Here is a 24,195-nt window from a genome sequence, read left to right on the forward strand (position 1 = left end):
CCCGAAGTCGTCTGTTCGTCTATAGAGATAATTTGTGAGGGCGGGGGAGTCCCAATGAGTAGGCGATGAACTTTTGTATATAGATCGCTGAAGAACACGCAAGTCCTCCGAAAACTCGCAGAATTGGGAGGAATATACTGAGGAAATTAGGAAAAAAAAAATGAGGGGAACTGCCCCGTACAAGAAGCTCCTACGCGTAGCTAGTGCTGACCTACAACCCATCGGTCAATTATGCAGGAGGTCTTCCGGATGCCTACATTGGCGAAGACATTGGCAGGTCATGTAGCTCTGGTGATAGGCTGCATGGCAGTAACATGGGCGCTTAGTTGCGCGACGAGAGAGGTCCGATAAGCATTATGGGCCTTTTCCCCGCAGGCCCGGTCGTTGTACTTTGGCTGGTGTCGCAGCCCTAATTGGTGGCCTGTTTAAGCGCTTGAAAGGATGTGGGCTGTTACAGAGATTTAATAGGGTGTACGTATACATGTGTATTTAGACAGGCAAGTTAATGTAATTATGGCTGCATAGGCGAGTCTAAAATTGGTAACACTGTCAGAGCTTCGTTTATCTGAAGCACGTACGGAGTATTCGAGCTAGGATCCGAGTCTACGTGAGTTTCATGATACACAGCATTCATCTTCTTTGAGGATATTAGATACGGCATGACAACATAGAAATCTATTCACATTCATATCATGATCTCTCCACCAATTTTGTTCATATCCATATCCATGTTAGAGAATAGAGACAAAGTTCCGAGGTCGTTAGAAGAACTTTTGCACAAAAATGAGGTAGGTAAGGTAGAAAATTAAAGAACAGGTTGCCAGAAATAAGAGAACAGAGTCATATTTAGGCTGCCTTCTTACGACGACCGACTTGTCCACGGAAACCGGTCTTGATGGCTGTGACGGATCGTCGGGATCCGCAAGAGTTGCAGGTGACGAAATACAGTCGGTTCTCTCCTTTGTTGAGCTCGGTGTCGGGGCTTCGGCAGGTTTTGCAGGTAACGTATTCAACTGCTACAGTTAGTGGCTGTCTGTAAGAGCTTTAACACAAGTACATACCAATGTATCGTCGCAACACGTTCTCAATCTGCTTCTGTTGGAAACGACCTTTGATAACCAATCGTCGACTACCGTCAACACTACCACTGGTACCCAATTCAGCGAACAAGAACTGCATGACGTGGTCGTCCGAACGCTTCATTCGCTTGCAAATATCGGCAATGTTGGCGAAAATCGTACGACGGTTTCCTTCACGCAGACACTGAGGAGGAGGAATCCTGTACGACTTTGAACCGCTAGACAATAGATCGGGGTGGTGGCTCTGAATGAGGGAGAAGAATCGAGTAACGAGCAACTGGTATGGAATAGCTTGTGTGGCATCGTGGGCCCAAACACCGGTTCCCTTCTCGAGGTCGCCTTCGGGCAGTTGTTCGCCAGCGGGTTCTTTGCCTTCTGCACCTTCATCTGTGACACCGGCCTCGGCGAGCTTGGCCTCGAAATCTCCAACGTCGGCCTTCTTGGGCTTCTTCTTCTTTTTCTTCATGGCGCTCAAGTCGAGTTCGCCATCGCCCGCGGGGGCGGCCTCGTCACCTTCGGCGTCGGCATCTTTAGATTTCTTTGTCTTCTTCTTTTTGGACAGACCCTTGAACAGTTCGGTGACTTCGTCGACTTCCTTGTCTGTATAAATCGGTTGATTAGCGGGGTAATTAAAACCGGAAGTCAAATTTGTAGACATACCTGCAGAGTGGCTCTCGGCTGTGTCTTTCTCGACGTGAGGAGCCTCTGTGACCTCTCCGTTGGCATCCATGACTGTGGCTTCTTCACTGAATGCTACCGACTTGCGATGTTTTGTCTCCTGGACTGTAACCTCCTGCAACCCAAAAAACTAGTCAGTTGATAGAAACTTGGAAAGAAAAATCCGAATATCCCGCGTTTCGATAATAGTTGTCAAAAATCGAGCGTACGCGACGTTGGCAAACAGGCTGATATGAGGGGCTTGATGTCAAATTGCAAAAGAAAATGTGGGAGGGATTTTAATCGGTTAAAAATGCAAAGGAGATGTGACGTACAGTATCCGCCATGCCTGTTGGGGTTACACAGGTTGATTAATATGAATTTCGAATTGTTGACTTAGTTGTCGCACCTTCGAAGACTGTGACTCAGAGTTCGTTTTCTTCCTGTTTGGATAAGGAAATCATCCCACGATCGCCACGAAAGATAATGGCACGGTGCACGTGACCTGCCGACTGGTTTTGCGGGAGAAATCACGTGGGCTGACCGGATTACGTCGTTCGGCGGACAAACAATCAACTCCAGCTAGACAAGAGTCAACGTTGCAACTATCTGCCTTGTGATGAGCTCATAATATATTCTTTTTCATTTCTGGATTTATTCGCCACGATATCTGACACCTATGGTCTAAAACATCGACTAATGAGCCTGTTTACTGACCTGCGGTAGACAACCGCTGGTCACCTGCGTCCATACCTCGAATCACTGAGTCGACAATTCAAGCTCGCCATATTCTCTAAGCTTCTTAACTACCATCATACTCAAAAATACTACTCTCCTCACACTGACCCGCAACATCAACCAAAATGTCGGCATCTCCATTCCCCTCCGGCGACGACTCGTTATCCCCTTCCGCCTCGACTTACATGATCTCCTCACAATTCAACACATCCTACCACCACACATCCTCGGACGAGGACGAAATAGCTTCTCTACCTTCAGAAACATCCACAGAATCAGATTTCCTCTCCGATTACCAAGATTCGGACGCGGAAGAGCAATGGCGGGAAAGCTTACAACAATTAGAGCTGCTTCTCACAATGGTCCTGGTGCCTTTTATAGGCAAATATGCGGGGAGGAAATGTGCATATTGGGGTATGTACCTCTGCGGTCATATGACATATAACTTGAAAAACTAACAATTGTGATCATCAACCAGGCTGGACGAAATTCATGGAATGGAAATACCCCGTCGAAGTTGTCGTAACGAATAAAGCGGCGTTCCGGGCGGCGGGAATCATCGGTGCAGCTACTTTATGATAGATGTAATTAGGATAGAAGAATAAAAAGCGAAGCTGGTCTGCAACTACGAAAGTAAATACACGTAATGAATGTCTTCAGGTAACCATACTCTGACTGACCAATTACAAAGCTGCTTGTAGGGTTAGGGTAACGGCTACGTTAAAAAACGTTAAAAAATGAAGGTCCTATTGGGAATCGAACCCAAATTTGCGACATCAAAAATCACTGTGCTAACCGTTACACTATAGAACCGTATGTTCGCATTTCATTCTTAAGTGATATATAATGGAAAAATGACTTTTCGTCAAAAAGATCTCTTTCCTTTGACTTGGCGTTGCAAGAATCTTAAAATCTAGGGTCTGACTTCTTCGCAGGGGAAGACCGGAGCTATTAAGCGAAAGGGCGTTATCGGTAAGAACTTTTAGATATTTTCAGCCAAACAATATGGAAGTGCTCCAGGTAATATTAATATCAGGCCATGGAAGGTAATATCAGGACATGGAAGGATGAACTTGAACATTTGAAGAGATAGGAAAAGATGGATACATATATCAGGTATGTTGCCCAGAATTATCAAAGGATACATGCAAAGCTCTGGCCTGTCATCATCTCAATTGAGATCTTGCCCTTTGCTTGCCCTAACTCCGTTGATACATATATAACGCCGCCCAATGCTCACTTCATTAAACAAGAGATATTCAATAGCGCAACAAATAAAGAAAGATTCACTTTCCAAACAAGACAACCAGTTGCCAAAAAGAATGTCTCTCAGAGTTGAAAAAAAAAGAAAAGAATGATATATCGAGGCTTCTAGGGTGCTTCAGAGTCAAACTTGATTGGTGCCATATGCGAAACGCGCAGCCCTAAGTAGGAGGTCCTCCGGAGGAAGATTAAAAAGTATTATCGTAATAGTCTCTGGGGTGCCCCAGAAACAGAATCGTCAGAAATAATCCACTCCACGTGTATCAGAAGAACCCCCTAGAGCTCAATGACCAGCATCAGTTGTGCGCTCACGAGCACTATTGGGCCAAGTTTCCAGCAAGCCGATTTGGTTGTTGGGGTTCGTAGGATCGAACTCTGGGGCAAGTCGCCCACTACTCGATTAGATGTCAGCAACAACCCATCCGGAAAAACTGAGACAGGATATAGCTTACTTAAACTGATGCCCAAAGCCGGCGGTGTTCATACCGAATCGGGCCTCTGCCCCCATCTCAGGGTGATATTCGTCGGCAGCGAGGGTGATTGCGTCGGATTGAGCGCTAGTCATGGTGCCGTTACTGAAAGCACCGCCGTCGGAAGACGAGAACATGCTCGGGTCAAGTGAAGGTCCGTACGAAGAGGCGATTGACGGATTGTGTTGTTGCTGTTGGCCGAACGTAGCTCCTTGGCGGATGTCGTTTGGTCGAGGACGAACGACGCTACGTGGTCCGAGGTTGCGGTGGTAAGTAGGCGAGACGTTATGACTTGGCGCTGGCGCTGTATTTGCTGGAGCCTGAGCCTGAGTCGGAGCCGAAGCTGAAGTCGTGGTTGGGGTCGAAGCCGGTGCCGACAAAATGAGTCGATTGTCTTTGTGATGACACTATTTCAAATCGTCCATTAGACACTGTGCCATTAAATGAAAATTAATCCAATCAGCTAATTCGGTCATACCTTCTTTTTACGGCGCCGACAATTCTCGCACGCCCCGCCAGCCGCTTTAAGAGCCCTGTTACGGACCAACTCGTCCTTATTCATCTTACGTCTTTTCCTGTTTCTCCCAACAGGAGGATAACCTCCTGCCGGGTACCAAACAGACATACAAGGCCCCTGCGAGCCTGGACTGCTGGGTAGGATAGGGGATGATGAAGTCCCTGTCGTGACATTCTCCGGAGCCGTTGAGGACTCTGGAGTTGTCTCTACATGCATACTCCCCGTAGGTGTATCATGGCTTTCTGGTTGCAAGTCCTGAGAATATGTGTTGCTAAGGGCAGTAGTACTTCGGCTTGGCTGGTAGCAATCATCAGTACCCTGGGAATGAAGCCGAAAAAGATCTCCTGTGGATAGAGGCTGCATTATCCTGAAAGGACTTTCAACATATGGGTATCCTCCGGACTGTGGTATAAAGCCGGGATATTCAAAAGCATGATCGGTATTAGCTTCCATGTGGAACTCTTGTTGGCCTCCCAGATGGTTGCCACTGACATTTGTCAACGTCTGGCCCATATTTGCCTGGAAAAAAGCATGATATATATCCATTGGGTATAAAGTAGTTTCATGATCAACATTAGATCTTGAACTAGGAGTTCTTCCAAGGGAGGACTCTGGTGAGTCTGCAATAGAATCCATGACTAGTCCTTGATGGTTTGTTTGTCCACGGCGGGTTCCGGCTGAATTAAACCTGTTTCCAAGGTTGAGGGGTGTATCATTTCCCGCGGATTGTCCAAGTCTGTTACTTCTTGGATTCATACGAGCCATGGCAGGTGTGCTTCATGAAAGGATCCGTCTATAAAAATCCGTGTAAATGAAGACCAGGCCGAGGTAAGAAAAGAAGGTTAGAAAAGGCCAGGGAATAATAGGACGATGGCTGATGGGTTGTAGTCTAGACGCGAGCAACAGGCATGTTAGCGTCGCCAAGAAAAATATCGCAGGTTGCAAGTACTTGATGAGAAGAGACAAGAGCAAACGATGTCCCAGATGGCTGATTTCCTGCTGTTAAGGCGATATAGGAACGACTGAAGGGGTTCTCCTTGTTGAGGAAGACTCTTTAGCCCTACAGCTTAGAGTTCAGACCGGGACTTGTCATCAGTATGGACTGAGGCGTCAAGATAGATGTGATTGACAAAGACCAGATCGATTCCGTGGGGTTTTCTGTCCTAGATTTGTGGAATTGGATAACGAGATCGATGCAGTCCGGCGATAAGGTGTAACCAGATGTCTGCTATGGACTAAAGGCGGTCTTAGTCCGAGTCAAGAAGAGGATGGGAGGAAAGAACAGACTGCTCAAAGAATATTACATGGGGAACTGCTTGTTTTATCAAGCGTGGAAGTAGAAGTTTTGTGATGATCAGGTTTGGAGGGAGGTACTGTATTTCGAAAGCATCAGCCAGAAAGAAAAAGAATCAAGAATGACAAAAAGGGAAGGGAAACACTGACATTTAAGAGAATACCAAGGCAGGGATTAGATCAATGACGGGCCCAATCTTCGACTCACTAGTCTTGTAAATTAATCAAGAGGACGACACAGATATAAGGAAACATGACCGTGACGTTGATTCACAGAATTTGTGGCACACTTTTTCGCGGTACTCTTTTAGGGCTAGTTAGTGTGTTTGCTACAGCTTCCACAAAGGCGCAGAGCAGCCACCATAATTATCATCCCATGAAATTCGCCCAATTATGTCACCAAGTCACAAATACAGATCTGACAAATGGAATCAACCCGGAGATTTCCGCTCTTCTCCAGGTCTCTGGTATAGTATAGGATTGTTTGCTGTCACCCTTGATCGTTCCTCACGGTTTGCACTAATCTGCCTTGTGGAGTTGTTTTAGTCGGAAGTATGTATGCCATTTCAACGTGTACGCTAACCCTCAAATCATGTTGAATAAAATGGAACATATATTTGAGGATTGGCAGAAATATTAAAACAACAGCATGCAATAGCGTTGAAACATATAAATGTATGCCTATTGGCCCCTAACCGGTGGAAGGTAGAACCAGTCGCGTCCTGCGCGCCGAAGCATTGGTGCCCAAGGTCAACTTTCAAACAAACGCCTTTTTGATACATTCACATTTCTGACTGGTATAAGTACGACGAAGAGCCGCAATTCCGGTCTGAACTGGTAGTTATTTGCGAATGTCATCGTTGCTGATTGCGATCATTGGCGTGCCTATCGCGATGTGATACGAGCATCGTATTCGTATGACATGCGGACCGTTGAAAAGCTGAGTATTGAAAAAAGTCGATTCGTCAAATGACCAAATTTATCAATTGATTGCAAACGAAGCCGCACTCGAGATTACAATCCAGCCGAATCAAAATCAGGAATTGTTGCACAGCACAGCCCAACGTTGATTTTGTACGCCAGGCGGTTCAGGCCACTACAAGCCACAGCCCCCTCTCAGCGCAACACGGGACTACCATATCTGCCACTAAAAACACGAAAATCAAACCGGCCATGAAATTATCGTGTCGATATGCAAGATCTATGTCATAGGCGACTCTCAAAATATCTAGATCTACCTTGGTGCCTTGCCCGGTTTTGTGGCGGTGAAGAGCCCGTGTGCTACAAGCTCAGCCACGACAGTTGCCTGGCCTGTGTGCGAACATGTCCCCCTAGGGGCCTAAGCCCTTAGGTAGGCAAAAGGCACACTTCAGCCTCCAGGAACTACTTACAAAGGCTCAGGCCATCGATACTGATCATTGGATAGGGGGATGTATGAAACGGGGCTCAGCCATACAGAACTCTCAACAATGACCAGGGCGCATACATAGAAGACGAACTTTGTATTACTGTTTCATTTCGATTAGGACTATCGATGTAACTATACCTACGTAATAGGCATGATAACCTACGTGCTTGGCCGTGTAGTCGTTCATTCTTCACCGCCATCGCCAACATTCAAAACCAATCATCAAATATACTCTTCTCTCTCTAAAATTAACAAAACATGCGGTGAACAGTTAATTTCCTCAATTTTCAAGAATGATGTTGTTGATGGATGGATGGATCGATCGATCGATGGAGCCCCTACGGCGCCAGGCGGGGCGCCCGCCCGTCAACCTTAAGTCCTTAACGTTAATGATCCACTTGGTCCCCACTGGACCAGAAGCCCTAACAAAGGATTGTTTTTTTCCAACTACCGAGTTGATAGATACAAACACAACCATTTTCATTTGTAGACAAACCCATCGCGTGTACCACCATTTCTCGCTTGTCCGTCTCTGTCAACCTTGTCAGCCAAGGCCTGCGCTTGATGTGCTCGGCTCTCGACACTACCCATATCGCCGTAGCACTTCGCCTGCATCATAGCCGGTCTTCGAATATAGGATGGGTCACTTGAGGCGCCCGGTGTCAAGTACCGCTCCAACGGCGTCGCACCAGAGGTTTCGTAGGGTTGTTCATGACCCCGTGTTGGCGGTTGTCGCGGCATGAACAGTTTAAGTGAGTTCCATGAATCGCCGTTGTTGTCGCGAATGCCGGAGTCTCGCTGGGTTGCAGTACCCCTGCTCGTAATACCACCACCACGCTGAAAACTAGCATATTCATGCCCACCTAGTCTGGAAACCCGCACCCCCTCCCCAGCCATGATATCATACCCCTCTGCAATCCCGCGTTGCGAAAGGTACTTTTGGATTTGTTCCTCTTGTATGACCTTGGCGGCATGCGACTGGACGATTTCGACTCGTTCCTGTTGTGGTCGGGCCTTGTCAGATCTTGAATCTCGTTGGTAAGATTCGAGCGCCGAGACGGGTTATCACATGGGAAAAAAGAAAGAATCATAAAATCACAGAAATTGTTCTGGGCCACAATAAAAGATAGCAGGTAGGTATCGACGTACTCGAGCATAGAACTCTTCTTGATCAGATAATGCTTTTGCTGTTAGAGGCGCCATGATCATGACTCGGAAGCAATAGACAGATAAGAGGCGTGTAATTGTGAAGAAAAATCGACGTATGGTTGTTCAATGCGGCTCTGCTTGCTCTGCAGATAGCCCACAACAACGAAGGAGGGTGTATGCCAAACTATTTTTGGCACCCCACTAGACTTAGTCAAAAAGAAGAGCGAGGTACAAAAAAAAGCTGAGAATTTGCGTCGTCGTGCACTTTTTTGCTGAATGGTGGCAATCTTCACTGATTTCTTTGTTTTGGATATTCTTTTGTAGAGGGATTGCCAGTCTTAAATATCTTAGTTTCTTCCACACTTCCAACCCAAGCCCTCGCCTAGGCAATATCTGTCCAGATCTGGCCGGAACGAAAGAAAGGAGAATACTCCTGCCACGTAAAAGCCATTTCATGACAATGTATGTAGGCAAGTTTCTAGTTCATGCACGACCGACATGACTGACAGTCTGGCTGCATCTGGTGCACACGGATCATAGATACTGGATAGAGCAACCCAAAGTACGAGAACTCCGGTTTCAGTGGAAACCTCTAGATACACTTAGACGACGAGTCAAGAGTCTGCAGGCACGACTATCCCTCACTAATAGCTGCACCCTCAAAGCAACCCAGTAGTCTGGGTCAGGGGGTTCCACAAATGCTTCGTATTCTCACTGACCTTAAACAAATGTAACCTTTCGTACATGGAGCCATGCACATATACATACATCAAATAGTAGATGCACAGATCCTGCTTCATTTACTGATGTGGACCGACCTCATCACCTGGGCTTTAAGGCGTCCAACATATCGCACTTCATACAACGAATACATATTTCTAGGTTGTGTACGTACACGTATACCTTGTCAAGTTGCGTTGCAAGACTGGTAATAGGTAGGTAGGTTGGACATGGATGATTAGTTTAAAGGGTTCGATTGAGGCTCTGTCCCACCGCTTTTTCTCGACGTCAGTCATTTGGTCATCACCGTAACCAACCATGTGTGTAGCCAAATTCCTCGATAAGGAGCCTGTTTCCCTCATGAAAATATTCATCTATTTGTACTAGTTCTTACAAGATCAACGGCTGAACGTACCCATCTAGGTATGCAGATACAAAACACAAGATGCCCACGCTGACAGCATCCCGGAACCGCTGCGTCGGGCCCATCTAGCTTCCAACTACTGTATATACCTACGTATCAAATAGATAAACCACCCGAGAAACGCACTGAAGAATGAGACACAATGTCCGAAGATGTCCTTCTTCGACGGCGCAATCAACAACAAGGAGGGGGAAAAAACCAGAGCTACTTCCTCTTCCGGCAAGTCTCGCCTGATACAAAGCAAGTTTTTTCGCAGGGGGATTGCTCAAGTTGCAGAAAAGGGCTTGACTACCGATGCACTTTAAGGTACTTACCATTCAGCTGGATTTCTTCAATTTTGAGACTAACATAGATTAATCTATGGACAAATTAAACATATCGTTGTTATAGTTTCGGGGGATTATACCCCCAGTGGATACTTATCCACATCCAACTCAATTCTCCCAATGACCTGGGATGCAGACGGCAATCGGCATGGAATATTGAAAATTAGCTGCAGATAACATGCGTTTGTTTTTCTGTTTCTTTGTCTGTTGATGGGGCTTGTAGTTTTTCTTTGTCCTCTTTCTGACGAATCCGTTATATTGGATCATTTGATGCATTTACACCCCACTTCAGTCAGTCAGTCTTCTTCAAGAAATTTCAGGAGACACAAGATTTGTGAGGGTTCCACGAGTCATTACGCGGCTCCATTGCTCCACATACTTGCACAAATAGGCCATGCAGAATCAGCGAATGAAGAGAAAAATACTCAGCTGAAAAAGAAGACAGATGGGACCCATGAATCTGACCGCGGTGATCAGACTTTCAGGCTTCGGAAAGATATGCATAAATACATCTTAGAACATAGCGCATATCGCGGTAATATCTTTTATTTCTTGGCCCTTTTGAAATTGTACTTTCCGGAAGAGGATGTTTCTCCTTCTAGTCGTAGTATTTTCATACTTGCAGAAGCCGAATTGTTTAGAAGGCTGGTTGATGTTCGGGCCTGCTGTAGGATGAACGGGCCTGATCAATATGCACACTAACGACGCAAAAGTTCTAGGTACATGTCGTCTCCAACGAGAAACGACTTTCTTCTTCCTATTTCTTTTTCCAAAAGCTTTCTAACAGATTAAAAAGTAATTATATCCCGCAAATTAGTAGACTTCTGAGCCCAAGGGCTCGGGTCCTAACCCGGGGAACCACGGCGTCTGATCCGGCTGGCCAGCTATACTCGCAGTGCATCTCTAAATGCATCATGAAGTCCACTTAGCGTCTACGTGCATGTAAATGCTACCATGATGTGATTAGTTACACGCATGTACTAGTATTCCCAGCAGAGTGGATGGCCTCTGAGAATGCTGCGACTGAATAACACCGTGTACTACTTGATGCATGCATGGATGGCGTGGCGGAGATAAATCAATTGATGCTTCTCATTTAGATTTTCTCCGCTCTTCTCCGTGAATAAATCATTATACAAGCCTACTGATGATCTCAATTTTGAGACGTAAGTCGTCGCTTTTATTCGGAGGCCTGCTATGGTCTCGTCTAGGTCGAGCCAACTACTCATCATGAAGAACGGAAGGAAAATTCGGTAAAGGCGGCATCGTCCAACAAGGTTGCCCAACTATCAAGTCTGGTCTCTAATCCAATATGTCGTTACGCGACGGTGATAGCCATAATGCTGTTTTAAGAACATAACTCGAATCGTCTGTCAATGCTTACCGGTACCGACTTCCGTCCTCATGGTCAAAGCGTCCTAATAATGCATCAAGAGCCAAAGTCCATACCATTCAATCAATAGAGTTTGTTGCATCTCCAAAAAGGACGACGTGAGATTGTATGCTTTGTTGGTTGTGTACGGCTGTGTTGACTGGTATGTGCGTGGTGGTTAGGGTGGGCGCTGGCTTTTGGAAAGTTTGAAAATGTCTGTCGTCAAGAGCAGATGAGATACCCAATGCGGAGATTTTGACTGTGCCCCCCTTCTCCATATCTCTGAAGTCTCGAATGGGACAACCAATCGGTATGATTTTGTCATTGTATCGTGTCTGCATTGCACTAGATATGACCGAATTTTCTCCGTGTCCCATGGTGGGAGAACCCCCGCAGTCATCTTCAAGTGTGCATGGTGCGTCATACGAATAAACAGAAGCAATAGCATCCATTTTGTGCGCGTAATCTGTATGACCGGCTACTCGCAGGTGCTCGTATATGTCGGTTCCAGGTTCAACTATTTCAGCTAAAACTTCTAACGCCACGTCCTGATCAAAGTCTTCGACCGAATCTAGGAGCATTTCGAGCATTTCTTCATGTTTGGCTGCGTCTTTTGCGGCGTCATCGAGAGGGTTCGAAAAGTATGTATGATAAGTCCTTGTCCGACCGCAGGTTGCATGGTGTACGCCGTGAGAAGCTTTTTCCGTCGCAGGATTAAACTTAAACGCCCCCTTTCTCTGTGACCACGTATTATCCAAATCCCTACATAGGTCTTTCAGGTCCTCCAATGAAACAAACCAGCTGTTCGGACATCTCGGCATATACTTCTCGTAGGGAACGCTGAGTTGGCGACAATCGGTCAGAACCTGAAAGAGCTCTTTCTCAAGGAACGCATCAGAAGAGTTCCCCCGCGGCGATGTTCTGTCATGTTCCGAGAGAAGAGACCTTTGGACTTCCTCTTCTGGTGTCGCAGCTTGTGATTCTTTTGCAAGAAATCGAAGTTCCGAGAAACTGGGATACGAGACTAAATGCAAGGTCAGTTGTGTTGTAATGACATGTCAATCTGGACATTACCTTTTACCGAGCTGACGGGCGATGACGTTTTGCCTTTTTTGAAGATACCCAAATTCTCATTCGATGCCAACTCGTCTATGGTCAGCTTTTTCTATTGTGATTCGGAAGATCGCCTCACAGTCAATCGTCCTGTCTTGATATTCTTAACACGAAATTTTTCACCCAGTCTAGAGTTGTTTTGCTTCATCAAGTTGGTCTTCTTCTGGGGGCGTCTGGGTCGGGGAGAGCCCTGCTCGGAGACGGATGTTGCTTTGTAAGGTTCATATCGATCTGGTTTTGTCTTTCGTCTGGGGCGCCGTTCATACGATTGAACCGATCTGGATGAAACTCTTTGCGAGTTGCGACTGTCCCTCTCGAGCACCGGATCGCATTCGGCACAGCGTGTGAGTCCTATGGCACGATATCAGTACGCTCTTTGCTTTCTTGTCTGCAAAGTATCTGTACCGAAGAAAAGCGTGTTTTGAGACTCACCTTGTACCATTGTGCGATCTGTCTTCCTCTCTTATAAAGAACACCGTCAAAAGAACTTGTCGGCCATGGTAAAGAGTCACATCCTTTGCGTGTAACACTCAACAACCTTGCTGCAGATTGTTGCAGAAGACAAGAATTGCCGACTTCCTCTTGCGACTTTGACTGCGCAGGTTGCCATGTCTGAAGCAGATCATCAATATCCAAGAAGCAAGTTCGAGAAAACAAGCTAACTCATGGTTTCGGAGGAAAGAGCGACCCTCGTTCCTTCCGTTTGCAAGTCACGTTTAGGTCACGGGATCTGTCGTATCGCGACTTCTTTCTTTGTCGCCCAACATCTTCTCGAACTCCATTGCACTGTTTTCATTGTTGTCTCTTCCCAGCTTTCTCCAGCTTTGAATGTTGGTAACCTCCCCATTCGGACGTCGCAATATATACTAGCTGGACACCGAGCGATTAGACTGATCTCGGACCTCTCCAGCCTACACCGAGTGGATCATTGCTAATAACCTCATTTCCGTCTCAGCACCCCCAAGTCTCACGAAATAGCACAAACGGCAAAGATCACCGTTATCATACAAGCAGTTTATTATGATGGCTGACATGTCCGCTGCTCCGCACATACATTGCTTTACATAGTTTTCGTTGCCGGCCTGTCCGCGTCGCTCCAGACGGTGAGGTCGGTTTGCAAAACCATGGTAGCAGCACCACACAATGACTTAAGCCATTTTTGTCGTTATTGATGCATAGGCCCGAGCTGGATTGGACGCCTAAGGATTCCACGCAGCAAGCTCATCACATCACACCGTTCCCCAGTATAATTGGGCCAAACTCTGTCCTCCCCCACTATGATGCGGAGCTTGTGGCGCATCGCGGGTGCACTGGCTAAATGATATCCATCCAGAATCGTTCACCAACTTGATCATAGAATAGTGGTCACATTTGTCTCGAATCACAAGAATCATACTCGCGCAGTCAAAAGTGGCACACCACCAGTGCGAGAATGATCAAATACATGACAACCCCTCTTCATGATTAGTGCCCGAGGCAACACTTAAGAATTCGCGGGTATTTACGAGTCCTTCTTCCGCGAGGGTAAAATCGGGAGCTATGGCCAGGCGCGATCCATGATGCACGCCATTCGACTGCGGAGGTAGCCCTTTGTGACTTTGTCTCACCTTTGACGCCCTATCCTGAAAGAGACTAGTGATGAGACTAGACTCACTTAGTCTCACTAGAAGTTTACCGAGCACGCGCTTTCCAAGTCCGACCGGCCCGTCAGACTCTGGCCTTGCTTCTGGTCAGAGTCGTTTGGCTCGTACGAGAACGTGCTTTCAGCCTTGTTCCGCAATGTTTTCCGCACTAACAGTAGTTCGGTACGCACACTACTACGCAATTTGGATTGGCATAGGTGGCCACTAACCAGTCAGCGAGTCTACTACGGAGTAGGGTCCTTCGGTGTCCCTCAAACAATTTGATCAAAGCTTATCGACATTTTGACCCCGTGTTTGAGCAAATGTCACATGGGCCTTGTGATATCATTCGTTTAATGCTCGTTAACTACGTTTTGATTTCGGATCGCACAAAACGAAATTCCGTGATTGAGGTCGCATTAATAATCCTTCAGCTTCCCTCGTACAGGATGCATGTCAAGACTCAATAGTCCGTCTCCGGCTTCGAAGTGAACTGCATCGATGCATAACGGCATACCCCTCCTTGAGATCCGGACTTATAAAGAGTGGGAAGGGTCGTCTAGCGCCAAAATTGGTCGACCCATTAACACAATTATAAAAGAGAGACAAAAATGCTCTCTTGAATAGTAGAAGAATCAACTCACCGAAACTAGCGTATCGGACTCCTCCATGAACCCATCGTTGTGTTAGTGTTGACTCGGCGCTGGTGTAAGCCGTTGGGGTTGGTTTTGGAACAATCGTATATGTACCTAGCAGCTTAGCTCCCTCATACGCTAACTAAATTATGTTATTATAAACCCAGCCTGATGCCTGGTCTTCCCTGACTAAGTGCTAGTCCTACATTTTTATCTTGTCTGGTGCATTCTAGCTCTTTGCATACTCCTCCCGCAACCCCTCTCGAGTCAGTGTTCTAGCCCTCGACAACACCAGATTCTATCTTTGCTCCATACAATCTTTGTTTCCTGATCCTACTCCCTGTGTCCAAACCATAGTCAGCAGCGCAGTGTAAGTTGCTTATGGCGCGTTTCTATATCCCCTCGTCTACCCCTCGCAACTAGAAAAGCGACTGCCGATTGCTTGCCGATTGTTAATCCCGCGCAAACAGACGTCGTTTGCTCTTCATCTGAACTGCAGTCGGCACATTTTCACTTTCAGCTTGTATTCCTGGTGTTTTTCTTTTTCTTTTTTTCTTTCTTTTTTTTGGGTGTGTGTCTTACAAAGAAAATTTGTGCGATTTCGAAAACAGATAGAATCTGATAATTCGACATCATTTACCACCTTAGTGCTTTATTCTTTTCATTAATTTCTCATCGTGTCGTCACTTCTCTTTTTCTCTTCTATCATTCTATCTAATTTCATCTCCATCAATCGTTGACCCTTTGGTGTGTGTTATCGCAGCGACCTACTCCACCAAACCCTTTAACAGAATGGCCAAATTATTCATCGGGTGAGTTTCTCTGAATCTGTCTATTCAAATTTCGTATCCCCATATTAATGTGACGTGCAGTGGCCTAGCATGGCATACCACAGACGAGACTCTGCGTGCGGGATTTGAAAAGTTTGGCACCATTGAAGAAGCCGTAAGTCCTTTACTCCCCATGGTATGACTTACATTACTAAAAAATGGGCAGATCGTCATCAAGGACCGGGATACCAACCGCAGCCGTGGATTCGGATTTGTGCGCTTCGCGACCGATGCCGAGGCCGACGCTGCAATTGACGGCATGAACAATCAGGAGTGAGTTACGACAGATCCTATAACAAGTCCTCGTTTGGGCGTTCCGGACTGAAGGAAACAGCTTCGATGGCCGTGTCATTCGAGTCGACCGAGCATCCAACAATGCCAGTTCGCGTGGAAACGATGGCGGTTTCCATGGCCGTGGAGGATACAACCGTTTCGAAGGTGGTAACAACCGTGGAGGCTACAGTAAGTTTCTTGCTTTGCAGCTCTACACATGGTGTCAAGACTGATCGGAACTACCAGGCGGCGGTGGTTATGGTGGTCACGGAGGTGAGATCTGACTTTAGACGAGAAGACATGGTGGTATCAAAACTGACGAATGCCACAGGCTGGGGTGGCGGCAATCAGTACCAAGGTCAAGGAGGACAAGGTCCTGCCTAAGCAATCCGTCGAGCCGAGTCTGTTACGATTGCTTGCATCAATTCCTCGAAGCAATATACACGCTGCACCGACCTTACCGCCCTTTCCTATTTCCTTTCTTCTACACCAACCCCCAATAAATTGCCAAAAACAAACTTACGAATGAATAATGAGGAATCTGACGAGAAGAAGAAACATTACATGATGGGACAAATGAATGTTTGACTAACCGTGGGCGAAATGAGAATTTGAATTCATGGATTATGTCTTCCTTTTCCAATGGCTTGTTTTGATTAAAGCAAAATTAGATGATTGTTACCGCCTCGAACTCGAACCTTTTATTTCATGATGCGCTGTCTCTTTTGATCTTCTCGAAGCGTCTTCTGAATCTTGTTTATTCGATGATGTGTATTTCTTATGTTCGTATCTCGTCTCGTCTCGTCTTGTTCTGTCTGTGCTGTCTTATGTGTGCCAATAGCTTAACATACTGCTTAGATGGATGGGATAATGATTTAGTTTGATTGAGTATGATTTGTTTGTATCAGGCCTTGTATTGATGAGTGTGTAATGTATGCCTGTACTTGGTCATATGCCCTATCCCTGTTTACATATGTATGCACCGCATACTGCAGACATTCACATCCCTGTGTGCCTCAGACTACATAAGCATATCTAGTTCTATTGCATCCAGTCTATTCTATAACATCCACCGTCCCACCTCCCCCAGCAACATTCCTCTCCACCTCCCTCTCCGCACTTTGCTCTTCTTCATCCGCTTCACCCTTCCGATCATGCAACCCTTCAATCACCTTGACCCTCTTCACCAAATCCGTCACATGTCCATCCGCAAGCCCTAGTCCCAACCCTTCAAGTGCCTTTTCCAAAAGATACAAATACTCCGGATTCCGTCCACTTTGGCCTACGCCTTGACTAATGACTTCCGCCACAGAGGCCGGGTGGCGTTCAGCCGGGTTACGCAGGAACTGAGGGTTGCTCGGTTGCCCGATGTAGACCATGCAAGTGATGGGTTTGGAGGATGAAGTCGGGAGAAGTTCGGATGGTGGTGATTGTTGACGCTGTGATAATGGTCGGCTTGATGTTGTGGTGGTGGTAATTTGATCGGCTTGAGGGKTCACGGCATAAAAGGGCGTGTAGTGCACTGTATAACCATCTATTTCCCTGACGTCTAAATAGTCATGTACCTCTTCTGCATGAGAAGCGGGGATGTGGTATGCGGCACCCCAGACGGTTGATGTATTGGATGGTTCGAGGTTTTCGTGCTATTTCGTTAGTATTTAGCAAGTATTACATCTTCAAGAAAGGATTCTCGTCGCCAACCCACAGGATCATCCAACGTCTCCCAAAACGACTTCTCAATCACCGTCACCACTCGCCCCGGTCGTTCTGGTGTTCCGCGGTGATCGGTACTGGCCTACCATGCGGGGGCGGTCAGTTCAATTTGATATATTGACACAGCCAAAGAAGCCTTACCTGCCAGAACCGTCGCACATATCCGCTAATATATCCGGGGACCCGTTTGTCTTTGTGCATCATTAGCCAAGTCTATATTCGTTAATACTGGAAAAAGACGAACCGAAATGAGGAGGTGGTTTCCATATTAGGCTTCTGTCATGGTGTTAATGCTACGCTAATCCATGAAGCGTATGTTTGATGCTGTTGATAACGTACCCATAGCCAAAGACCCAGAGATCACCTTCCGGGAAATGCTCTTTCCATGTTCGGCCGTCGCGAGAGATTTGATCGGTCATTTTGAACCCTCTCTTTATGAGTCTTTCAAGTCTGACAAATAGGTCTTATGCCGGGTTTTGCACCCGGTTGACCTCAAAGACTAGATCTATTGCTTGATTCAGAGCTCTTATTCCGGATCTTACTGATTCATGGATTCAGAAAAAATCTACAGAAACATCAGTCTATATCTTTTTGTAAGAATACCTTAATGGACTTACCACAGACAGAAATCACAGTTGTACGACTTCGGACCAATAAATCGTCCGTACTCAAGACAAATGTACGGCTTTTTTTGCAAATACATATGCAACGTCTGCCATATAGTATGCGCCTCAATTGTCGACCTTGGTGTCTAGTGAATATGTCGTGCTTTGTTGTATTTGTTGTAAATCTACTTGTGATGGGTGGCCTCAGGCTCCACAGTCAAATCCACTGAAAACGGTGTTTGCATTGTTTGTTTGTGCTACGTTATCGATAACATGTCCATCTTCTCATCACTCCAGTGAACAACCTCCAAAACTTACAAGGTTAGAGATGGATCAGTTGCAACGCCTACGTTGTTGACGATAGTCGCTCTATAATTGATGATTGCTGACTGGTCTTGGATTATAACAAGGGGCTCGTACCAGGAGAGAGACAGGGCTATAGACATGTCTTCACCATTACGACAAGGGTCTTACAGAAAGTCGAACTGACTCTATATCTCTCAAGCTCATTCAATCATCCAATGAGTATAACACCAAATACTATCCTGAAATATAAAAGATGGCAGGTCTCTACAGACTCTACCACGACAAACACAATCCACCCGCCGACTTCACCCACATCTCCTTCCACGGTAAAACCATCCTCATCACCGGCGCCACATCCGGCCTCGGCTTCGAAGCAGCCCTCAAATTTCTCCAACAGGGCGTCTCATCACTCATAATCAGCAGTCGCGACTATGCGCGTGGTCAACAGACCCAAAAGGAATTAGAAAGCCGGACTGGGCGAAGGGGTGTTGTGGAGGTATACCCGCTTGATATGAGCTCTTTCCAGAGCGTGGTTGAGTTTGCGGCGCGTGTCAATACCGAGTTGCTGTCCAGTGGGCGGAGATTAGATGTTGTTGTCCTCAATGCAGGGGTTATGCATCGAAACTTTGTGTGCTCGGAAGATGGGTGGGAGGATACGTTGCAGGTAAACACGCTTTCGACGGCGTTGCTGGCGGAGTTGCTACTTCCTACACTTCAACGGTATAATAGCGAGCAGGTAATAGCGGAAGGGGATGTACCGCATCTAGTCATTGTATCCAGTGGTACTGCTTTACGCGTCAGGCGGAAAGACCTCCTCCCGCCACCCTCATTGTCGTCTTCTTCCTCGCATCCGCTTTTGGATTATCTCAATCAACCCTCAACGCGCAAAAAATATGCAATCTCGAAATTACTCATTGAATACGTCTCCCGCAGCATCGCAGATCAAACCATAAACCCTAATGGGAGCTTGAATGTGATCATCAACACCGTAAAACCGGGTTTGTGTGCTTCTGCGCTGGGACGACAGTACACGACTCGCTGGTATGGGCGATTGGCTGCGGGGATGTTTAACTGGCTATTTGCGCGGTCCGCTGAAGTTGGCGGGAGGGTTTTGGTTAGTGCCTGTGTACAGGGGTATGAGTCGCATGGGAGGATGTGGAAGGGTGATGGGGTTTTTGAGTAAGAATCCACGATGACTTTGACAAGGAGAGAGATTATGGGCATTGGTTGACCAATTGTGAATTTAGTGAAACGGGTACCCTTCTAGGGAAGGAAGGGAAAGCACTAAAAGATCAAGCATGGAAGGAGGTTTCGGATGTGCTCCAGGCGCAGAGTTCAAAGTTCAACGTGTCACTCGACGTCCGTTAAAATGCTGTGGTATCTCAATATATGGGTATACTGGTATAAATACAATTCTAATCCTGTAAACTCAAAACCTCTGCCAGCGAAAAAAGTCAGCTCAACTCAACACAGAATCTCAGGAGAGAAACAAAACTCACCTGTCAAAAACTCTTCAAAACTGAGTGTTATATACCCATCCCGATCGTCGTCATACCTCTTGAAAACATCCGTCATCCTCTTCAGACTGATGCATGCCTGCACGAACAGATCAAAACTCATCCCCCGTCCTCCTCCACCACCGGGGTACGGTGCTCCTGCAGTTGATCCCGTGCGCCGTCTCCCTTTTGCCTCGTACGTCGTGAACAGCACCCGCACGAATGTGCGACTAAGCCTGTACCCAAACGCGACAAGCGCCTTCTCGAATTCCTCCAAACTGATTTTCCCACTGCGGTCTTCGTCGAATCGATCAAAGAGCTCTCTCCATGCAGCAAGAAATCGCCACAGAGATACAAATTCGTCGAAACGGATTACGCCGTCGCCGTTGCGGTCGAACATTCGTACCATGGTCTTGACGGTATTGGGGTCAAAGTGGGTGTAATCGGCATTGACCAATGCTGATCCGAGCTCGGATTCTGTCAATGCGCCTGTCCGGGATATATTTGCGGCGTAGAATAAGGGGCGCAACTGTTGAGGGTCGTCAGACGTGGGGCCCGGCGGTGGAGGACCGGGCGATAGTGAAGGTTGAGGATGTTGTGTAGGACGACCCATGCCGTTCGGATTGGGACGAGGACCGTGACCGTAGTTTGCGGGAGGGGGTGAATGGAGTCGGGACGCGGCACCGCTATCTGCGTGATGTTGTCGGTTTACGAAATTGAGAGGTGCGGGATGAGGTGATGCTCCGGTCGGGGGTGTTTTGCGCGGTGGTATGCCAGACGGTGTATTTGGTTTGGGTGGAGGAACAGGTCTTTGATGTTGTTGCTGTTGTTGTGGGTGAGGTCGGTGTTGCGCATTGGCTAGTAATTCAGCGGCCTGTGGGTTAGCTTCGTTAGTTATTGACTTTTTTTATCGCGGCGAGCTTTCGGCATACCATCTCAGGCTCTATATGTCTAGATGATTATGATTCAATTAGCTTGTATTCATCGACTTTCTGGATTGGGTGCTCACGCTGGTAGCGCATCGGGATTGAATTTCTGACTGTAGGCCATTGCGACGGCCTTTCAGTCGCGCAAAGAAAGTATCGGTCAAGTTGAAGTGTAATTGAGCGGTATATGAGTAGACTGACTGACGACTGAGCGACTGTGATGGATTTGAGCTTTAAGTAAAACTCTTCATATCTTGCAGCCTGATTTGGGGCTCATGTACTTCATCGACCGTGCGCCGGGCGACTCAGGATTGGGGTCTCAAACGGGTCGACGATCTACTATTTTCAGTAGAGCAGAATAGCGTGTTCAGCGCGATGTCAGGATCATCACTCAAGAGTACTATGCAGTGAAGTAGTATTGTAGAAGTACACTTGTGATGGTCAAGCGAAAGGAGAGATATGACGAAGCTTGGAGGAGTCAAAGCCTAAGGCCCCACTCTGCGGCGGGGCTCAGCCATGGCGATGCTTTCTTTCTTTTTATAACTAAACGCAAAGCCCAATCACAGCCGTCCTCGCGTCCCATGTCCCTCTTCAGGAAACCGATACGAGGATACTCTCAATTGCATTGAAGAAATTTGACATAATCAGAGACACGGCATATACCTAGACAGTTCTCACGATGAATTGCTTACGTTTTCATATCCATACGCGCGACGAAGAATTAGCGAGGCTGACCGACAAGCTGTGGAAGAACTCGGCTTGTTGACCAAGAGCCATCGGCCGGACTAGCTGGAGCCAACATTTGAAAAGATAAACTCCCGAGGGATCAGAGTGTAAGCGATCTGCCTGATCAATGCTGTTCGTTAGCTTTTAGAGTGGCATCAATGGCACCAAGGTATCTCTACGTCCGTTCCGTCAATACCCTCGACACCTGGCTGTTGAGCCACGCACCAAGAGGGCGAAAGATACAGTTCGAGTATGTATACCGCGTTCTGTGCGTCTACAAAGTAAAGAGAAGATAGTAAGATGTTTAGGCAAGCGTTGGAATACTTATATCAGGCGATAGCCTCCAAAATGTATTTTAAGCCAACGTATTCATGAGAGGCCTTCCCAAAAAGGCAGGAGATCTAGTGATCTGTGGCTTCACTTCTAGTGCCATAGACATGCACTTATCTCCTTCGTGATGATTGTCTCATTAATAAAGGAAATAAGTGCATTCCAATGGCACTAATTCGGAAATATACTAGAACCTCTGCATGAATGCTTCGGTTACACTAATATCGTCCTCGGACAACTGCATCGTTGAAATCGTAATTCCATTTTTTACTGGGCCTATAATCCTAATCTACACTCGAGTACAAGCTGGTCTTCAGTATTCAAAGCTGAATGGTGCAATGACATTCTAACGATAATATTGATACAGTGACTATATTAGTGTAAGATTGATAATACATAATCACTCGCTGATTACAGCTTTTTTCTTGTTTTCTACTTATTACATGTATCAAAAATAGCAACAACTGAACAAGAAAGACGCGGTGCTACCGAAGACGAGATCAGAAACCTACCTCATGTCGTTGACTCTCTGCCATTCATTTTATGTATGGCTGTCGTAGCTCCCAGAACAGAGCGCTTCAACTTCTATGCTGTCACAGCTCAATGGCGCAAGGCCGGTGTCTGTTGAGCGAGGGTCGAGGTGTTTAGCCTTATTCTTGGTACAGAAATCTACACGCAAGATCCCCAGAACAGTATCGCTTTACCCCGCGTTCTACCTAGGTAGGTCTCAGGCAAGCCAATGCTTTAACACGTTCGAGTGTCTTTTATGCCTTCAAGTTTTTGACTTCTGTGACACTTGCGATTTTGTCAGATGCGTGTTTGGAACGGTACAAGATTATATATATCAGCTTTCTGTAGATTTATCGCTCCTTAGGTCTTAATATCCGTTATGGCTAGACTAATATAATAACAATCTCAATTTCTGCGGGTGTATAGTGCTATTCGTCACCTCTCTGCCAGCTGTAGAAGAGTACTTTACTCTATCACACTTGCTGGATTGGCGATGTTAATGATTCTTTTGGGAACAGGTGGAATAAGGCCGTTATAAGTCCTCTTTATAGGTTTACTCCTCATCGGCTGACTAAGTCTATACAATAGACTTCGTCGCATTCTGATGTCAAATTGGAGACCAGAGTGTGCAGTGTTTTGGTGGGCGTTTACAAGGTACGAAAGGAGATGATCGTCGTTCCTGGACTGATGCCTCAGGCAACATCGGCGTCAGGAAACTTCGAGCGACGTCCCGTATCCTCGGCCTCTGATTGGCAAAACGCTCTCCGAAGCAAATAGCTGTGAGTGGTCGGATTTAAGGTGACTAACAAGCTTCGCGGAGAAATCTTGCCGAATCATACGTAAATTACGCGTATGCCATGTGTGCCTTATGCGCAGTTGTTTGTGTAATTTTGGTCATGGCTCTTACTATACGCAGTACACAAATGGCGTCAATCTCGGATGGGTTGACACAAGTCAGACTTCGAATCAGGCAACATCGTATTTTCCAGCTTGTCAAAGGGCGCTTTAACGTTGCTAAAAGGGTATGTAACGTCGTGTTCAATAGACCGACTAATCGAGTACGTATTCATATCTTCCTGTGTGTAGGGAAAGTCTAGAGGGATCAACTCCGAGATCCGTTCGAGTGTCAGCAGTGCTTAATAATGAAGACGCAACTCATGCGGAGACATGTCAATCTGTGACCTCGAGCATGCGATGAGTCACAAAGACTCATCATTAGATCATCCTGTTAAATGCCGTTCAGACATCGAGAAAGGATGATCGGATTTACCACGAAGCAAACTCCATTAAACATCGAACCACTATCCCCATTCAGGGAGTAATTTGGTGGTCCTACTTTTAGATCCAGGCCCGGCGGAGATAATCCCCACATGGCAACAAACTCTTTTTCCTCTTCCCCTTCTTTTCTTTTTCTTCTTCTTATATATTGTTTGTGCTCGCCGTTGTATTAAAGAAAAGTCATCGATCATCTGGGGTTAAGAATCAGTTTGCGACTTTGGCTCATTTCAATATTTTATCCCGAGTCATTCTTTCGGTACGTCATTTTGATGCAAACATCGAAGAGTCGCATCCCGAGGCAAATCAGCAACACATTACAAGCAACATACTGCAAGTGTCACTAAATCGACGAGAATATCCCAGCATACATTTCGAAGATTGATTCTCTAGTTGTATACGGCATTACATCGATTGTA

General features: G+C 46.4%; 8 protein-coding genes across 8 annotated transcripts; 3 read left to right on the forward strand and 5 right to left on the reverse strand.

Moving 5' to 3' along the window:
• Window positions 1-846: 846 nt before the first annotated feature.
• BHQ10_008226 (uncharacterized protein) lies at window positions 847-1,809 on the reverse strand (the record flags this gene model as incomplete). The annotated part of the gene is made up of 3 exons (XM_040881008.1): window positions 847-1,013; window positions 1,062-1,679; window positions 1,740-1,809. 3 exons carry the CDS (start codon window positions 1,807-1,809, stop codon window positions 847-849), a joined length of 855 nt encoding a protein of 284 aa, XP_040736728.1.
• A 790-nt stretch (window positions 1,810-2,599) lies between these two features.
• BHQ10_008227 (uncharacterized protein) lies at window positions 2,600-3,053 on the forward strand (the record flags this gene model as incomplete). The annotated part of the gene is made up of 2 exons (XM_040881009.1): window positions 2,600-2,888; window positions 2,953-3,053. The coding sequence occupies 2 exons, from the start codon at window positions 2,600-2,602 to the stop codon at window positions 3,051-3,053; spliced, it is 390 nt and encodes a 129-aa protein (XP_040736729.1).
• A 967-nt stretch (window positions 3,054-4,020) lies between these two features.
• BHQ10_008228 (uncharacterized protein) lies at window positions 4,021-4,940 on the reverse strand (the record flags this gene model as incomplete). The annotated part of the gene is made up of 3 exons (XM_040881010.1): window positions 4,021-4,129; window positions 4,190-4,614; window positions 4,686-4,940. 3 exons carry the CDS (start codon window positions 4,938-4,940, stop codon window positions 4,021-4,023), a joined length of 789 nt encoding a protein of 262 aa, XP_040736730.1.
• A 2,965-nt stretch (window positions 4,941-7,905) lies between these two features.
• BHQ10_008229 (uncharacterized protein) lies at window positions 7,906-8,634 on the reverse strand (the record flags this gene model as incomplete). The annotated part of the gene is made up of 2 exons (XM_040881011.1): window positions 7,906-8,424; window positions 8,575-8,634. The coding sequence occupies 2 exons, from the start codon at window positions 8,632-8,634 to the stop codon at window positions 7,906-7,908; spliced, it is 579 nt and encodes a 192-aa protein (XP_040736731.1).
• Window positions 8,635-15,578: 6,944 nt separating this feature from the next.
• Window positions 15,579-16,273, forward strand: BHQ10_008230 (uncharacterized protein; the record flags this gene model as incomplete). The annotated part of the gene is made up of 6 exons (XM_040881013.1): window positions 15,579-15,598; window positions 15,659-15,731; window positions 15,783-15,889; window positions 15,951-16,078; window positions 16,136-16,162; window positions 16,221-16,273. 6 exons carry the CDS (start codon window positions 15,579-15,581, stop codon window positions 16,271-16,273), a joined length of 408 nt encoding a protein of 135 aa, XP_040736732.1.
• A 671-nt stretch (window positions 16,274-16,944) lies between these two features.
• Window positions 16,945-18,021, reverse strand: BHQ10_008231 (uncharacterized protein; the record flags this gene model as incomplete). The annotated part of the gene is made up of 5 exons (XM_040881014.1): window positions 16,945-17,532; window positions 17,595-17,684; window positions 17,744-17,793; window positions 17,847-17,878; window positions 17,942-18,021. The coding sequence occupies 5 exons, from the start codon at window positions 18,019-18,021 to the stop codon at window positions 16,945-16,947; spliced, it is 840 nt and encodes a 279-aa protein (XP_040736733.1).
• Window positions 18,022-18,766: 745 nt separating this feature from the next.
• Window positions 18,767-19,881, forward strand: BHQ10_008232 (uncharacterized protein; the record flags this gene model as incomplete). The annotated part of the gene is made up of 2 exons (XM_040881015.1): window positions 18,767-19,692; window positions 19,761-19,881. The coding sequence occupies 2 exons, from the start codon at window positions 18,767-18,769 to the stop codon at window positions 19,879-19,881; spliced, it is 1,047 nt and encodes a 348-aa protein (XP_040736734.1).
• A 47-nt stretch (window positions 19,882-19,928) lies between these two features.
• BHQ10_008233 (uncharacterized protein) lies at window positions 19,929-21,059 on the reverse strand (the record flags this gene model as incomplete). Its single annotated transcript, XM_040881016.1, has 4 exons — window positions 19,929-19,951; window positions 20,013-20,883; window positions 20,942-20,960; window positions 21,019-21,059. 4 exons carry the CDS (start codon window positions 21,057-21,059, stop codon window positions 19,929-19,931), a joined length of 954 nt encoding a protein of 317 aa, XP_040736735.1.
• Between the last annotated feature and the right edge of the window lie 3,136 nt (window positions 21,060-24,195).

This window comes from Talaromyces amestolkiae (assembly GCF_001896365.1).
Source record: "Talaromyces amestolkiae strain CIB chromosome Unknown scaffold18.1, whole genome shotgun sequence".
Classification (NCBI taxonomy): domain Eukaryota; kingdom Fungi; phylum Ascomycota; class Eurotiomycetes; order Eurotiales; family Trichocomaceae; genus Talaromyces; species Talaromyces amestolkiae.